This window comes from Pelophylax lessonae (assembly GCF_965119305.1).
Source record: "Pelophylax lessonae genome assembly, chromosome: 2".
In the NCBI taxonomy this organism is placed as follows: domain Eukaryota; kingdom Metazoa; phylum Chordata; class Amphibia; order Anura; family Ranidae; genus Pelophylax; species Pelophylax lessonae.
This window is the reverse complement of record NC_138769.1, coordinates 349,935,125-349,953,392: the sequence shown is the minus strand read 5'-3', so window position 1 is coordinate 349,953,392 and position 18,268 is coordinate 349,935,125. Positions and strand designations below refer to the sequence as shown.

The 18,268-nt window shown below is 44.0% G+C and overlaps 1 protein-coding gene across 1 annotated transcript in view; it reads right to left on the bottom strand.

The window, feature by feature from the left end:
- The window catches only part of SF3A3 (splicing factor 3a subunit 3), a 53,894-nt gene extending 39,111 nt beyond the window's left edge, over positions 1–14,783 (bottom strand). The window contains exons 1-6 of the mRNA XM_082245360.1: positions 14,628–14,783; positions 9,776–9,823; positions 9,629–9,681; positions 9,448–9,553; positions 5,450–5,522; positions 3,141–3,232 (exon numbers count right to left, since the gene is read on the bottom strand). Of these exons, the coding sequence (XP_082101486.1) occupies positions 3,141–3,232; positions 5,450–5,522; positions 9,448–9,553; positions 9,629–9,681; positions 9,776–9,823; positions 14,628–14,723 (468 nt within the window). The 5' untranslated portion in view covers positions 14,724–14,783. The remainder of the gene's footprint in view (positions 1–3,140; positions 3,233–5,449; positions 5,523–9,447; positions 9,554–9,628; positions 9,682–9,775; positions 9,824–14,627) is intronic.
- Between the last annotated feature and the right edge of the window lie 3,485 nt (positions 14,784–18,268).

Below are 18,268 nucleotides of genomic sequence, written 5' to 3'. Positions count from 1 at the left end.
GAGCCAGGGGGAGAAGTATTAACCCCCTCCACCTCCCCTTCAGACCCCATAAGGTCCAGAGAGCGAGACTCTGAAAAGGGCACGCCAGCCACAGCAGCCACATCGCCCTCTGAATCAGAGGAAATGGATAACCTGGCCCTCTTTGCGGATCGTTCAGCCATCAGCACTTGCATCTGAGAAACGAAGGATGCCACTACAGTGGCCAGATCAGCCCCATCGGGGGGTGCAGCAGCCCCCTGGTCACCCACCAGGGCGGGGGGAAACTTGCTATCCTGAGAATCCATGCCCAACAGCAATGAGAGGAAAAAAGGTACTGGCCCTTTAACACTACTGCGAGCGCAGCCCACCGTACACTACTGTATGCACCGACCCCGCAGGGACAGAGAACACTGAGCAAGGAATGACAGGACAATGAAGGAAAAACCTGGAGAGAGCACAAACAGGCTGTTCCAGAGAGAGAGGAAGTGATGCAATAACCGGCTGACTTATATAAGTATTACAAGAAAATGGCGCCGACATGTGCTCGAGAACGAGCGTGCCTCGCCAAAATGGAGCCGATCGGCGCCAAAATCCAGCGCTGTACAGGGACAGAGCCGCCCACAGCAGTTCGCAAAAAAATGGCGGGCCGCAATAGCGGCCGCCGCTGCATCATGTCTGTATCCAACCTGCCCCAGAGAGAACTCACAGCAGAGCGGGAGGGCCCCTCCCCCCGCAGCCCCCCCCCCCCCCCGCAGCCCCCCCCCCGCAGCCCATTAAGGCATGCTACCCATACAGGGATCTGTCAGGGAGCCCGCACTGTACACAGACATGGGGTGACACACAGCCACAGACTGACACCCACACAGATGGTCCCCACACAGAAGGTGCTTACCGTACCGGATGGCGTGGGGAGCCGTCTCCAGGCGACAAACCGCTATCATGATGACGGAGTGCCGCAGCCAGAACGCAGTGGACCGCAGCACGAGACCGCAGAATGGCGTCCAGTAAGGTAGCCACCTCACAGGCAGCATCCCCGCAGCGAGCAGGGATGGGTCGTTCATGGCGCCAGGGCGAACCGTAGCTGAACGCTCGATGGCAGGCTGGGGATCCATCAGGCCCTCAGCCCTGGGATCCAGGGCGGCCAGTCCGAGACACAGCTCCGCATGACACATCTTCATCCGAAGATCCCTAACTAAAGCTGACAAAATAACAGCTAGTAAAGAAAAGAGAAATACTTGAAATAAAATCAAAAAAAGGGTAGAAGGCTGAGACTGAAGCCCCAGCACAGGAAAGCCTGCTACTCCTAAGCTAGGCAAGATCAAACTGAGTTGGGAATGCTGGTGCAGGGAGGTATTGACTAAGGGGACAGCCCCTAGGGGTGTGTCTATGCTAAAAGCTTTTGTTATTAACAAATCTTGTGTCTAGCTACTCCTGCGGAGCAAAGGTCAATACCCATTGGTGAAGACTTGTGAGTGGGCGGCGACTGTCGGAGGACGTAAGAGAAATAACATTTTTTAAAAACCACAACTGAGCGGGCAACCTTTGCGGCTGTCTTTCGCTGTAGTTCTCAAACTACCAAGGCACTGTGAGCACTGTGGTAGTTCACAGATTCTTCCTGTCAGTGTGTATCAGCTTGCTCGTCCAGTGAGAAGAGAGAAAGGGGGAGCAGAACATAGATGGTATTTTAGCTTAAAGTGGTTTTAAACGCAAATTTTATATTATATATATATATATATATATATATATATATATATATATATATATATATATATATATATATATAAAAAGTTACGTTTTACTATAAATTAATGCATTTTAATGTAAACATACAAATGGCTGTAAATTTACCTCATAAAAATGCTCCCTAAGCTTGTCTCAGCCCTCCTAAAACTGCTGGTCTGTGGGAGTGGTTTAGGACTGGAGAATAGTAGGTGGAGGTGTGATGTCACACAATCCCCATTATACACATCCTCCAGCCTCGACTCAAGAACGAGCACAGCTCAGCTATCTGTATACCTGAGGGTATGTCTCCTAAGTACATCCAGGGGAATACACAGGGGCCAGTGACTATATCAGCTCTGCTTGCCCTGCGCACAGCACCAGATCCTTGTTAATCAGGAGGAAAGCTAGTAGGGAGGGGCTAATAGCAAAACATCCAAGGAATCCTGCAGCCTAAAGAGACAATGTGGACTGGGAAACGTTCTCATGTAAAGCTCCAAACAGCAATTCACAAGCTAGGTGCTGTGGGTTAGGTCATGAATCATTGGAGCTGAATCATTGGAGCTGCATGCTGAGTTCTCTGAGGGAGCCTGTCAGGAGCTCCATCTTGTGAAGGCAGAGATCAGCAGGGAGAGGAAACCCCCCCTCCCACCTCCCTTTAGCAGTGTATTACACAGAGGCTTGTGCTTGTCCTGTCTTTAGCACAGCCTGTCACTCACAGGAGAGGGGGACTGGCGACATAAATGTTCTGCTTGTGTCAGGTTTATGCTGTTCAGAAGAGCAGGGAGGATTTCTGGAGAAGGGGGATTGCTTCTCCAGATACCAAACTAAGTTCAAATGTTTAATATCGGTAATATCTATTCAAATGTAATGATTAGATTATTTGTGTTTTTCAGGTTTACAACCAGTTTATTGCATAGAATGTAATGAATGCAGAGAAGGTAAAAAACCTTAAAGGCTCCATTCACACCAGAGTATCGGTTTACTGGAGTTTTTCAGGTGTTTTTTGCAGCTTTTTACAACCTTTCTAAAGTGTTTTAGAAGCGTTTTACAACTTCAGGCATTTTGTTTAGCCAATAGAAAGCAATAGAGGGAGAGGAATATTAGGGGTGGAGAACTGCTGTTTAAGCAGAAAACGACCGATAAAACGCTAGTAAAAACATCAATTCAGGCATTTCCATTGAAGTCTATGGAGCCAAAAACGCTTGTAATCTGCCAAAAAGAAGCTAATGTACTTTTTTTGAGCTTCAGGCATTTGGCTCAGGCGACAGAACACTCAGATGTGAACAGGGGCCATTGAAATGAATGGGATTTTGCTTATTGAGCATTTTAGAGCTTCAAGCAGAAAATCGCTCAGGTGTGAAGGGGGCCTAAGCCTTTACAACCACTTTAAGTTTCTTTATTTTAAAAACGGACCTTTATTAAAACAATAGATTTCTTACCTCTGATGATTTAAGGTTCGTGTACTTTAAGTAACAGTCATGAAGGTCCAAGTATCGACCATAGCTCTCTTCATCTGTGAACTCCACCAAATCTAAAGCAGGAACACATTTAAATAGGCCAAAGAAAAGTTATATTTTTATTCATATACACAATTCTATATCCACAGTTGAACCAGAGGAAGGCAAAAAACCCCAGAAAAGCATGTTTCAATTTGCTCCAGCAGGGGAAAAGTTCCTTCCTGATCCCTCGAGAGGCAATCGGATATTCCCTGGATCAACTTTACCTATAAATATTAGTATCCAGTTAAATTATATACATTTAGGAAATAATCCAGGCCTTTTTAAAGCAAGCTACTAAGCTGGCCGGAAGCAGCCCTTGAGGGAGTCTATTCCACAGCTCTTACGATGGAGAGACCTTTCCGTACTCGAAAATTAAATCTCTTTTCTTCCAGATCTAAAGAGTGTCCCCTTGTCCTCTACGATGACCTTAAATTCAACACCAAGTTCACTGTATGGACCACTTATGTATTTTGCAATAATGACTGGGAAAAAAAAAAAAAGAAGGTTGTAGTTTGAAGGAACCTAAAAGGGAGTGGATAGCTAGATATGCTGCTCTTTTTTGTTCTATGACGTGTAAAAGATCCATAACCGCACTTTTCCAAGACGCACACATTCACAACCCATCTATCCCAGCCATCTGGCTGGTAGATCACAACCCTGACAGATCACAACTACCGCCAGCTCCTAATGGCATCTGGCACCTCTCAGATCAGAGTGGTGATCTACAATATGTAATAGGAGGCAGCAGGCAGTAATGACAGGTCCTCAGTGCTGAGCTGGCAGTGTTATAAATGACAATGTAGATGTGTGTACAATACCAAACTCTGCATTACTTAACCACTTACCGACCGCCGCACGACTATTTACGGCGGCGGTCAGCCCCTCACAGGCAAAGCGACGTCGCTAGCCTGTGAGGCTCTAGGGAGCGGGCACGCTCCCGCTCGGCCACGGACCCCCCCACGCGTGTGCCCGATGGACACTCGCGATCGTCCATTACACCGGGAGAAAGGCAGGCGGCTAATGTAAACAAAGCCGCCTGTCATTTTCCCGTGTAAGAATGGAGATCATACAGTTCTGCTATGCAGGACCGTTGATCTTTGTTCTTACACCAGTAGCCACATCCAATCACAGTTAGAATCATGCCCCTAGGGACACACTTAACCCCTCCCTCTCAAAAAAAAGTTAACCCCTTCACTGCCAGTGTCATTTTTACCGTAACAGTGCATATGTATAGCACTAATTACTGTAGTAATGTCACTGGTTACCCCAAAAGTGTAAAAAATGTCAGTCAAGGGTCCGATCTGTCCGCCGCAATGTCGCAGTCCCGCAAAAAAAAAAAAAAAAAAAAACACGCAGATCGCCGCCCTTACTCGTTAAAAAATAAAACAACAAAAATGATAAAAATCTTTCCCTTAGTTAGTAAACGCAATAACTTTAGCGCAAATCAATCAAAATACGCTTTTTGCGATTTTACCAAACATATGTAGCATAAAACAAATTGGCCTAAAATGTTAAAAAAATTTAGATTTTTACATTTTTTTGGGGAATTTCATATAAAAAATGAGAAAAATATTGTTATTTTTGCAAAATTTACGCTCTTTTTTTGTTTATAGCGCACGATAAAAAAAAAAAAAAAAAAAAAAAACGCACAGGTGATCAAATACCACCAAAAGAAAGCTCTGTTTGTGGGAAAAAAAAGGACGTCAAATTCATTTAGGTACAGCGTCGCACGACCGCGCAATTGTCCGTTAAAATCACGTAGTGCTGAATCGCAAAATTGCCTGCAGAACCGTGTACTCTGCCTGATTGACCCCTAAAATCCACCCTACAAACTATTGACTCCTGTACTCTGCCCTACATGCTACTGACCTCCATGCGCTGCCCTATGTGCTACTGCTCTACCTGCGCTTTTAAGATTTGCCCACCCTTGCAATAAAAAGGACGACCTCTAGGCGGTGAAAAAACAAAAAACCGACTGCCATGGAACAACTTGTTTTTGTCAAACTACAAGAAATCTGCAGGGTGGTGAAACCTTTCAAAGTTTGTTTGGAATTAATATGGCAATTTTCAGTCAATTTCAAATCACATATAATGGAATGGAAGAAGGTAACCTACCATCAAGAGTTTCAATTGTTTTAGGGTTTCAATAGAAGCTCCAAATAATGTGATACTTTTCCCAAAAATCAAGGTAATTTAATGCAATCATACAGGCCAGGAACCATTTACAGAATTTTCCTACAAGCACTTACTTTGCGCTTCTTCACTTGGGTTCTCTCTGGATTTCAGCAGTTCATCAAATTCCACTGACATTGGGGCACAGATCTGTCAAAGATATTGAATTATAAACAAATTAAAATACACTGCTACTGAAATTTCATGTATGAAAGAGAATGCTGAAAAATATTTTAATAAAAATGAGCTGTAGATTACAGTGCAACGGCATTATAGGCTCAATTCACTAAGCTATACTGCATATACAGTTTTCCTCAATTGTTTTTTTTTTTTTTTTAGCCATATGAATATTTTATATTGTATTTCCACCACTGCAGTGGAACTTTATATTTGTTACATGTTGCCATTCACATAGCAAAATCTTAAAAAAAAAAAAAAAAAAAATGCTGCTTCCCTGTTTTATTTGCTTAAAAATCCTACCTAGCTTTCCTGTTTCATGTAATCCTATAGAGGGAGCTAGGGGGCTGGGTTTACTATAATTATTCCTGTATGTTCTGTGCTGGCAGATCTCATTATCAACTAAACTAGATTTGCACGGTCTGCGTTAAACTAAGGGTTAAAGGTCTCAAGGCTTGAGTGGTTACATTAAGTGGATATAAACCCCATTCATGAAATCTGACCTGGGCACATAGTTAGGTCCATATATATTTGGACAAAGGCACAAGCTATAGTTTTATAATGGACATGGGCTGAAAGTGCACACTCTGAGGTTAAATGTGAGGGTATGTACATCCAAATTAGAGGAAGTACAGCTCAGAATACCCCCCCCCCTTTCAAGGGACCAAAAGTAATTGGACAATTGAATCAAAAGCGGTTTCATGGCCAGGTGTAGGCTACACCTGTGTTATTTCTTCATCAATTATAAGTAGGTAAAAGGTCTGGAGTTGATTCTTATGCTGGCCATACACTATATGGAAAATAATTTAAACTCATTTTCTAAAAACGAACACTCGGCCGCCAGAGCAAAAAACGATAGTGCCATTAAGTAATGACCGATAAAACTTTAAATGGACATAAACTAATCATTTTTTTTGTTCCTTTTATCACATTTACCTAGTGCAAACAGTTTTGATGAGAAACACATTACCCTTTCAATTTATCGTTCGTTTGGCAGAAAATTTCCAAACTTGTCCTTTGTTTTTTCGGCTCAAAAACGTCACAACTGATTAGCAATTTGTGCCCATTAACTGGCCGAAAAACACTAAAACTATTCAAATGACTAAATTTTTTCGTATAGTGTATGGCCAGCATAAGTGTGGTTTTTGCATTTTGAATCTATTGCTGTGAACCTACATCATGCGCTCAACTGAGCTGTCCATGCAAGTGAAACAGGCCATTGTAGGGCTTCAAAATCCATCATAGAGATAGTAGCAACATTAGGAGTGGCCAAATCAACAGTTTGGTGCATTCTGAGGAAAGAAGAATGCACTGGTTAGCTCAGCAACAGGCCTGAATGTTCACGGAAGACAACAGTGGTGGATGATCGCAGGATCCTCTCTATGGTAAAGAAAAAAAACCCATTCACAACATCCAGACAAGAAGGACACTCTCTAGGAGGTGGGCATATCATTGTTAAACTCCACAATCAAGAGAAGACTTTACGAGAGAAAATAAAGAGGGTTCATATCAAGGTGCAAACCATTCATAAGCCTAAAGAAAAGAAAAGCCAGATTTGACTTTGCCAAAAAAACATCTAAAAAAAAGCCAGCCCAGTTCTGGAAAAGCATTCTTTGGACAGATAAAACTAAGATTATTCTGTACCAGAATGACGAGAAGAAAAAGGCTTGGAACAGCTCATGATCCAAAGCACACAACGTCATCTGTAAAACACGGTGGAGGCAGTATGATGGCATGGGCATGCATGGCTTCCAGTGGCACTGAGTAATTGGTGTTTATTGATGATGTGATAGAAGCACCCGGATGAATTCTGCAGTGTTAAGAGATATACTGTCAGCCCAGAGTTAGCCAAATGCAGCAAAATTGATTGGACGGCACTTAACAGTACAGATGGACAATGATCTAAAACACACTACAAAAGCAACCCAGAAGCTTTTGAAGGAAAAGAAGTGACATATTCTGTAATGGGCGAGTCAATCACATGATCTCAACCCAATTGAGCACGCATTTCACTTGCTGAAGGCAAAACCAAAGGCAGAATAACCCACAAAGAACAACTGAAGACAGCTGCAGTTAGAGCTTGGCAAAGCATCAGAAAGGAGGAAACCCAGGCTTTGGAAAATGTCCACAGGTTCCAGACTTCAGACAGTCACTGCCAGTAAAGGATTCAACAAAAATATTAAAAATTAACATTTTGTTTATGATTATATTAATTTGTCCAATTACATTTGAGCCCCTAAAAAAAGGGGGGGGGGGGAACCGTGTATAAAAATGGTTGCAGTTCCTAAAATTTGCACTTGATATTTATGTTCAACACCTTGAAATAAAGCTCAAAGTCTGCACTTTAAATTAATTTGGATCGTTTCATTTAAATTTTATTCTGGTGGCATACAGAGCCAAAAGCATGAAAATTATGCCAGTGTCCAAATATATATGGACCCAACTGTATATCCGTAGTGTTTACTTATCTTTCTTCAAAGCCCTAAAGCCTCGTACACACCTACCGATCGTCGGCCCAACGATCGGCCGTCTTTTGTCCAGGGCTGTCATGTCTGTTGAAAACTGCAAAAGACTGCACACGAATTTTGTCGGCCAACAACAGCCGACTGCAGAAGTGATGTCATGTGATGGTTAACTTTCCTTGTCTTTTTTCTTTTCTGAGCATGCCCAGTCTTGCTAATCGGCTGTCTGTCGGCCGAAATCTGTACTGACTGGCGAAAAATCGGCCGTTCTGGTGTTGGCCAACAAAAATTTTAATGCCTGCACGACAGATTCTGTTCGGCCGAAAATGCGATGTCGGAAGCATCATACTAACAAGCCTACAATCGGCCGATCGGTTGTCGGCCGAATATTTACGGCCGACAATCGATACGTGTGTACGGGGCTTTAGTCTCGTGTCTTTCTGCGGCTCCGTTCCTCTGTTTTCAGCATGATAATTTCTGACAAGTTATCAGACTCAGGAGATAAAAGCAGCTGGAAATTTGTGTCGGGGATGGAACTTCGAGACAGATAAGCAGAGGGCTTGTCTATTCATAGCACAGCTCTTTCTTCTTTCCTCAGCCTATGTGGTGGGGATGTGCGTTTCCACCAATCAGCTCACACACAGTGTATGCCCAGACACAGGAAGAAACATTTTTAACACAATGTGACCTTTCTAAAGAATATAGAAATATTTAAAGACAGCAGATATACATGTAAATCTTATGTAGTGAGATTTGTCTCACCTCTGTGTATCATCTGAGGCTGTTCAATTCACTTGGTATATGTGAATGTTTACATCCAAATTAATGCAAAAATTGTTCTTTAGTTTGTCCCCCTTATTGGACACAAGCTATTCTAAACAGAAGCTGCATGTAAGATCATATGTATAATCCTGCTCCAGAGAAACAACTACAAAAAGGTAAGTGTGTGAATGTGAACACAAGCAATGAGGGTGGGGGGGGGGGTCTCTTAGAATTGGCTGCAAAAGTGAAAATACACTCACTGGAACTCACAAGCTGTGGCAAATCATAACAGCTAAGTGAATAAAGTCTCATATGTGCGTTTATAATTTTCCCCAATAGGTGAACTAATTCTTTAAACAATTTAGTAAGGTGGACCTTTGCTACAGAATATTTTTTTTTTAAATTAAATGGCATAACCTTTTATTATATAAGGTGCCCTTTAACCATTTACCAACATCAATGTTGTTGCTACGGGGCATAGAGTGAAATGCCCTTTAGGCTAAGCACATTTTAATTAAAATATCTGTCAAGTTTGGGTACTGCATAGATGCAGACACAGTATGCATGGTTTTAAAAATAAGAGATAAATAACCTCACACTTGCTAAACAAACGCTCTCCTGATGAAACGAGTAAAACGTATAAAAACTATAAGTTAAACCAATAATCAATTTACCTCATTGGGATGCTTCCGATGATACTCTTTAATCAATTTGAGTCTATTGTAGAATTCACCAAACTCATTAGGGCCAGATATTGCATTCAGTTCTTCTTTTCTTAATCTATAAAACAAAAAGTCTGTATCAAAACCACTTTGACAACAAACCAACTAGCATATATTTAGAAACTATGCTCACCCATCTTTATCTTCATACAAATCCCTTAAATTTGAGCTGACATCCATGAACCTCTTAATATAAAAACAAAAACACACAATACATTAGTGGGTCTTCATCTGTAATCTATATAAAAAAAAAAAAGTTATAATACTGAACAGTACTTACATCCAGCATTGTTCGTGCTCTGTGATCGGAGTTAATCTGTTCACGGAACTATAGTGAAAAAAACAATCATTATTGCATGACCGATACAAGAGAAAGTGTATAGCAATCACTGCTGCTCATTGCAAATAATCTACAACAGAAAAGTACACCAGGGTTTTTATCAAATACAAGCACTTTACAATGTTTTTTAGTACTCGCCTAGAAAGAATGGGATTCTACTGGGCCTTCTCACCAGTAATGTGCTGCAGTGCTGATGCATCTTCAAGATTTGGGATCCAGGGTTTTCCCAATAACCCACAGTAAGGACTCCGTATCATCAATGTCACCCACAGAAATCAGCTGTATAGTACTTTTTACAATTATCTAATTTTGGTATTTTTTGTTGCTCTCAGTCACTATGTTTTAGCAGTGGGGGGGGCTGCAACATGAGGAGAGCTTGCATTCGCTCACACAGCGCCACTCCAAGACTGCCCATCTACCTCTGCATTTTAAAGCAGTACAGTAACATTTCTGCTGTCTACAAGTGGTTTGCAACAAAATGCACCTCCCCGCAAGGCTAACTGGATGCACATATTAAATGTGTCTAAATGCACTGCACAAAAACCAAAACTAATATATATATATAAGTTTGGGGGTTCTAAGTAATTTTCTAGCAAAAAATACTGATTTTTACTGGTAAGCAATAAGTGTCAGAAAAAGGTTTAGCCTTTAAGAGGTTAAACTGCCCTCACTTAGGCCGTGTTCACACCTGAGCATATTTCAGCTCGTAAAATGCCCAACAAGCAAAATCCTATTCATTTCAATGGCCCCTGTTCACATATGAGCGTTTTATCGCCTGAAGCAAAATGCCTGAAGCTCAAAAAAGTACATGAGCTTCTTTTTTGGTAGAATACAAGTGTTTTTGTTAGATGTCAATGCTGGCTTCCAAACACCTGCAAAAATGCCTGAAAACAATACGCTCAGGTGTGAATGGAGCCTTAGGTACAGAAGGTCATTCCTTTGATTTAAAAGAATGAAATGATACATTGTAAAACATTGTGTTCACAGTTAGGCCCCGTTCACACAGGGGCGATCCGACTTCCAGGGGCGACCTCCGAGGTCGCGGTGCGAGCAGCGCGCTGCGACCTTGGAGCGGCTGGCACGGACTTCATAACATTGAAGTCTATGATGGTCGCCCCAAAGAAGCTCCGGACCCTTTTTCTAAGTCGGAACGACTTGTGTCGCTCCTATTAGAACGGGTCCGCAGCTTCTCTATGGAAGGCGACCTACGGCGACCTGTGAGGCGACCAGGTCACCTCACAGGTCGCCCCAGTGTGAACGGGGACTTATCTAGCAGCCTTAACAATGTTGGTAAACATTTGCTGGAGGCTTTTTTTTTTTCTTTGACAGCAGTGAGTGATCAGAGAACAGCTCTGCCAGTATCAAGGACATGCCATTTTAAGATCGAGGAGGGGGGGGGGAAATGAATCGAGATCGCAATCTTTTTAATGATTAATTGTGCAGGTCTAGCATCCATATATTCCTCTGGATGACCTGGTTGATCCTGGCAGTTCCCCATCTCCAGGTTGAAATCTGACCATGTTAGCCAACCTGTAATAGGGTGGTCAGTTTGTGTCCTCCGTCATGCCATACTCAGACACAGGCAGGCTGTGCAAGTGCAAAACCTGCCTGTATCTTCCATGGTCTGTGTGTGGTCACACCTCCCGCCAATTCCTTCTCTGGGGGAAGTGGCGTCATTTCTGCTCTGTATGTGTTTGCATTCCAGCTCCTTGGAAATGCTGATACTCAGCAGCGTACAGTATCTCACAAAAATGAGTACACCCCTCACATTTTTGTAAATATTTTATCTTTTCATGTGACAACACTGAAGAAATGGCACTTTGCTACAATGTAAAGTAGTGAGTGTACAGCTTGTATAACAGTGTCATTTTGTTGTCCCCTCAATTATTCAAAACAACGCCATTACCGTCTAAACCGCTGGTAACAGTGAGTACACCCATAAGTGAAAATGCCCAAATTGGGCCCAATTGGCCATTTTCCCTCCCCGGTGTCATGTGAATCGTTAGTGTTACAAGGTCTCAGGTATGAATGGGGAGCTGGTTAAATTTGGTATTATCGCTCTCACTCTCTCCTACAGGTGGACAGGTTCCACTCAGAACAGGCCTCGCCAATGCGCCATGGTCGACCAAAGAGGTTGAGTGCACATGCTCAGTGTCATATCCAGATGTTGTCTTTGGGAAACACACGAATGAGTGCTGCCAGCGTTGCTGCAGAGGTTGAATGGGTGGGGGGTCAGCACAAAAATGTGAGGGGAGATACTGTACGTCACTTCCAGTAATTTTGTACATGCCTCTATTTGGAAATGCTCATCTGCAGGTCTATGATCTGCTAATCAAGGGGAAGTGATCATGTGACCTGCACATTAAATCGCTGATTAAGGTAAAATGGCATTTTTTTCACATTTACATTAATGGATTGTGTATGCCAAACACATTTAAAGTGAATGCAAACGATCACTGTGTAAAACAAACCATTATGTTTAAAATAGAAATGAAAGGCAAAACATTTTTGTATAGATAAATACCTTTTTTCCTTATTTTTTTTTATAAGTGATCACATTTCCTCTTTCTCAGCTGCATAAGAGCTGGAGGGAAGGAGACGAAGCAGCAGGCTGAGTTTACCAGTGAATGCCTATGCAGTGGGAGCACGTCAGGTCAAGTCTGATCATTGAAGAGCACACCGAGTTCCCAGCAGAGCTAGAGAACTGACCACAATGTACTCTCCTGCTTAGTGTGGTCAGTTTTTACCAGGAAAGCAGAGGGACTAGTAGGAACACCAGAGATTTGACACAAAGGAAGCACTACAAGAGAACAGGTCACTTTTTCATACAAGTACATGGTACAGCAGGCACATATCAGGAATATGAAGTGTTGGAGTAACAAACGCTTTAACTATATATGAAAACACGATAACTTGCCTTTACAAACACTTTAATATTAGCCACAACCAGAGTAGAAAAGTCTATGTCCTGCCAACATGCTTAACAATGGGGGCCCTTGCTGTTTGTGGGGAAGGAAGTGGTCCCACTACAGAGGTCTGACACAACCCTTGCTGAGAGCTCTCCAATCAGAATGAACTTTACTGATTACAGTGCTATTGCTCTGACTCGGTAAGGGGTGCATCCAACCTCTGCTTCACCTGAAAACAGAAAGGGCCCCACTCTGCGGCTGCTAGCAGGGGACCGGCTTTTCTACTGAGGCTGTGGCCTCTAAGAAAGAAACTCTAAGACTTTGCACACATTTTGCTTACATGTACCTGGAATGTATTTAGCCGATTTAACCTAAAACACCTAACTTTTTTTTTTTTTAAGTTCTGGATAGAATGGAGAGGGATTAGAACACCTGTCAGGTTCTTATTGCTGTCTGCGTCCCCGGCAAAGAGATTCACCCTCTTTACCGTTATCACTGACAGTGAGAATAAAGGAAAATCCCAAATTTTGGGTTGTCTGTAGAACATTAAGGCTAGGCTCACACATGTCTGGCCGCATGTTTGTACCAGTGCATTCCTGTTCACTGGTTCAGGTGTGAATCAGGTCGGAATTTTAGCCTAAATTTGCACCTAACTCGACCAGAAGACACACTGGACCATTTTTTCAATGCGGACCACAGCCGCCCCAGACATGTGTGCTCGGACTCCTTTGAGAGCCGGTCACACTTGCTCGTCATGCGAATTGGATGCAGAGAAACCCGCTTTTAATTTGCATATGTGTGAACCCAGCCTAATAGAGAGGAAATCTTCTAACAGGGGCACTAGTTCTGGTGACATCCAGAGATTCCCTCACTTTGGAGGGATTTAACCCCACTTCCTATTCTGGCTATCGGACAGGAAGTTAAAGCGGTGTTCCAGCCTCCCCTCTCCCCCTCCAAAAATTTAAAGTCAGCAGCTACACACACTGTAGCTGCTGACTTAATATATGGACATTTACCTGTCCTGGAATCCAGCGATGTCGGCACCGCAGCTGAAGTTTCCATCGGCTGTCAGATGCTGCAGCCACCATTGCCGGTGAGTAAACCAGGCAGTGAAGCCTTGTGGGTAGCTTCCTAATGCGAATGCGCGAAGTGCGTTGTGCATTCAGATTGGTTCAGCAGCGGGGGAAGGAGGAGGGGGCCAAACCTCTGAGGGACAGCGCCGCGGCGCCATCTCCAGGAAGTGGGGAAGGGTACCTGCCACTCCCCCCTGAAAGGTGCCAAATGTGGCACGGGGACAACTCCATTTTTTGGGTGGAACTCCGCTTTAAGGGAAATCTCCCCAATGGGATACAGATGGCTAAAAAAAACCTGACAGGGGTTATATGATCCTCCCTTACTCTATCCAAAATGCAAGAAAAAGTTGTGCCTATAGTTCTACTTTAAATTAAACTATCCAATCAGACTATCACTTGTTGGCAGATCTAAAGGGAGTTGTGAAGTCAGGTCGTAATATGCAGCGATGGTCACTTAGGTTAGAGTTTAAAGGTTACATGTGTATGGAAAATGCATTGTGCAGACAACCACAATGCACCTCAACATACACATATGATTGGGCCACATAAGAATACCCCCCCCAAATAGATGTTATTTACTCAAATAGGGGGTTCTTATGGGGCCCAACAACACAGTTCTGCCTGTTGTCCTCCATTCCCTATACAGCTAAATGCTCCCAACAACCACTTTACTTTCTGTCTTATAAATACACTCTCCAATGACTGATAACAGCAGATAATACACCGTACATAGCAAACATCAAGCTCATTTCCAGGGCTCAGTACACAGCCTGAACCCCCCACTACCTCTGCACACACACCAAACCTCACCGTGGCTTTTTTCGCCATCATCTCCTTGGTCATAACGTCCATGAGTCGCTCTTTTTCTTCATGGTAGCGCCGCTGCTGCTCTAACATAGTCTCCATGTTGGAAGAGGCCCGATCCGGAAGTGCAGTGTTCTGTAAAGAGATTCCCCTCGATTCAGAGAACCAAAAACTTTAGTTCCGCGCTTTGAGTTCCTGCAAGTATAGAAGGGTACGATGCCGCAGCGCCACCTGCTGGTGATTGATATCGTGAGTGTCTACATTGAGTGAAGAAAGGAAAGAGTATGGTGCAGCAGCGCCCTCTGCTGGTGACTGTCTGACATGCACGCAGTGAACAAAGATAGGTGGGAGCACACAACCGCACTCTGCTGGTGACTGGCATTGTTTGCCTGCACCCAGGGGAGTAAATCAGAGGGAACTCATACCTGGCAATGCCCCCAATTTATTTAAAGTGAATATAAGGTCTCATGTGTAGCACCCTCCTAGATAGGAGCTAGGTAGGGAGAATAGTTTGCTCTGTCTGCCTATCAGGGGAGCAGCAGGTAAAACCTAGTTGCTCTCTCTGCTTATCAGGGTAGCCTGATTAATAGTTAGGCCTGCTCCATGTGCTCAATATGCAATTCATGTGGGCTGAGGGAGTGTCCCCACTGTATCCAATGAGGAGGTTTCTTCGGGCAGTGGAGGAAACCTGGCCAATGACGCACAGGTAGGGTTGCCACCTCATCCCTTTAAAACTGAACACATATTAATTACACAGGTTCTGGGACTAATTTAATGCAGACAAGGCACTAAGTGAGTTTAATTACCACCTTATTTCAGCCACAGCACCTGTCTAATTAATATGTGTTCAGTTTTAAAGGGATGAGGTGGCAACCCTACGCACAGGCTTTTGTAACTGTCCCAGTGGGTTGACACAGTGAGAGGTGCATCATGGCATAGGGTATAAAAGCCAAGGGCACATGAGGCAGTTGGTCTTTGGGCGGGAAGCCAAGTCCCAGAAGGAGGGTGACTGCTGTCTCCTCTTCTGAAGCTGTCGAAGGTGGTCACAGGTAGTCGGCCTGGTGTACCAGAAAGTGTGGCTGAACCCAGAGGTCCAGTGGAGGCTGACTGGTGGAGTTTGGAGGTAATGGTGACTCTGGAAAAACAGTGTCCATGAGTACAGAGGAACTTGCCCAGGGGTCTACCAGGAAGGGGACCACTCCAGAGGCTAGAGTCAGCGGACGGGTGTCAGCACACAGGCAATGAGAGTAAAGGGGTGCCAAGTTTAGAACCCTGAAGAGAATATTCAAGCAGGAACATTTAAAGCAACTTCACTTTAGTGGCAAGGCGAAGCAGTGGCCTTGCCACATTCTACAGTTAGTTGTCCTGAAGACTGTGAATAGTTAATAGTTGGAGTATCCCACTCATCCCTTCTCCTATCCAAGTTCTCAATAAAAAGACGGGAGTTGCCTATCTATAAAATACCCAGAACAGTGTCAAAAGTGTCAGTTATTGTCAGATTTGTCTGCTGCAATATCGCAGTCCTGCTAAATTTCACTAATTGCTGCCATTAATAGTAAAAAAAAAAGTGTTTCCCCTTTTATGAACAAGAAAAATTGGATTTTTGACTTACCGTAAAATTCATTTCTCTGATGTTCATTGATGGACACAGCTCCTTATCTTCTTGACGGTTGGGACGTCCAAAAGCAGTGTCAAACATGAGGGGTGGGAACAGCAAGAAAAAATTCCCAAGGCTAAACCGTAGCCAACCAGGTAACATGGAGCTCAACCATAAACAAACTGGAGCTCACCTGAAAAAAACAATGCACCCTCAAAGAGGACAAGGTCCTCTAAACAGCAAACAAAAAACACAAAAAGTGTGCACCGACCTAGCGCATTATCCTCAATAATGGTTTTACTGTGTAACATAAAAATGGCTACTCACAAACGCAGATGAAATCAGAGTGGCTCTGAGGAAGAGGCGTAGGCCTCGAAACACATCAGCCATCATCCTAATAGGACAATGGACTTTCGTATGGACTACTACTGACACTCAAGTTTCTAAGTCCGATATGATTGATTTCATCTTCATTTGTGAGTAGCCATTTTTATGTTTTTTGTTTGCAGTACTGTTGGACTGCCCCAGTCCTTTAGGGCAGCAAGACCATAGCCATCTGAGACGCCTTCTGCAAAGTCCTGTTGGGTCAGGGAGCCTAGTTTTCTGAGCGCAGGAGAAAGGTGTGTCTTTCACCTTATTTTGTTTGGATCCTCTAAACAGCAGCATGCAAAACCTTGTGGCCAAAGGAAGCATCCGCAGATGCCAACACATCCACCTTATAAAACTTTGTGAAAGAGTGCACAGATGACCAGGTGGCCGCCTTGCAAACCTGCATCACTGACGCCTAATGACGGAAGGCCCAGGAGGCACTAAGCGTCCGAGTAGAGTGCACCTTAACAGGGAAAGGCGAAAACCGACCCCTAATGGAATAGGCCTGATTCACCGTCTATCGGATCCATCTGGAAATGGTCACAGCAGAAGCGGCCAACCCTTTCCGCGGTCCATCCGTGAGTACAAATAGTGAGTCTGACTTCAGAAAAAAACTCTGTAGCTGCCAGGTACACCCTGATTGTCCTAACCTCATCCAAGGAATGCAAGGCAATTTCCTTAGGATGTTTAGGCCTGGGACATAGAGATGGCAACACAATGTCTTCATTCAGATGAAAATCAGAGACAACCTTCGGAAGAAAAGATGGACAGCGGCGAAGAACCACCTTATCTCTGTGAACCACCAGATAAGGTGAACAAAAAGACAACGCCGACACCCTGTGCGCATAAGTAATAGCCACCAAAAAGGCCACCTTCTGGGACAACATAAGCATGGGAACTTCCCAAAGACTCTCAAAAGGAGGCTTCTGAAGAACAGACAGCACCAATTTGAGGTCCCACGGCGGGAATGGCGACCGCACTGGAGGAGCCAAGTGTTGAACACCATAGATAAAGGTGCGCACCAGGAAATGTGCACCCAATAGACGCTTAAAGACAACCGCCAAGGCCGAAACCTATCCCTTGATGGTACTCAAGGCCAGGCGCTGCTCAATTCCCCACCCCATTGGAGGAAAGCCAATATCCGAGCCAATGAAAAGAAGCAAGGATGAACCCCAAGAGACTCACACCACGCAATGTATGTCTTCCAAGTACGATGGTAGATCTTCCTAGAGGTAGATTTTCCAGCCTTTAGCAGCGTAGGAATCACTGATTCAGACAAACCTCTATCCTTCAGCACCTGGCTTTCAACAGCCAAGCCGTCAATGACAGTGACTGTAAAGCAGAATGGAAGATTGGCCCTCGGGACAGCAGATCTTCCCTGAGAGGAAATCTCCAAGGAGCATCAGTGACCAGCCGTACCAGATCGGCGTACCAAGAACGGCGAGGCCTGTCTGGAGCCACTAGAATGATCGGAATCCCTTCTGCCTCGATCCTGCGCAGGGGGATGCATGGATCAGACGATACTGGCTTCTGTGGCGTCGGCTAGAAGATCCTGAGACCGTTCCACAAACCTCTGTACCTTCCTGTTGAGGCGAGAGGCCAACAGGTCTACCTCAGGAGTACCCCACCAGAGACACAGCTGATGAAACACCTCTGGATGAAGTGATCAGTCTCCCTGGTC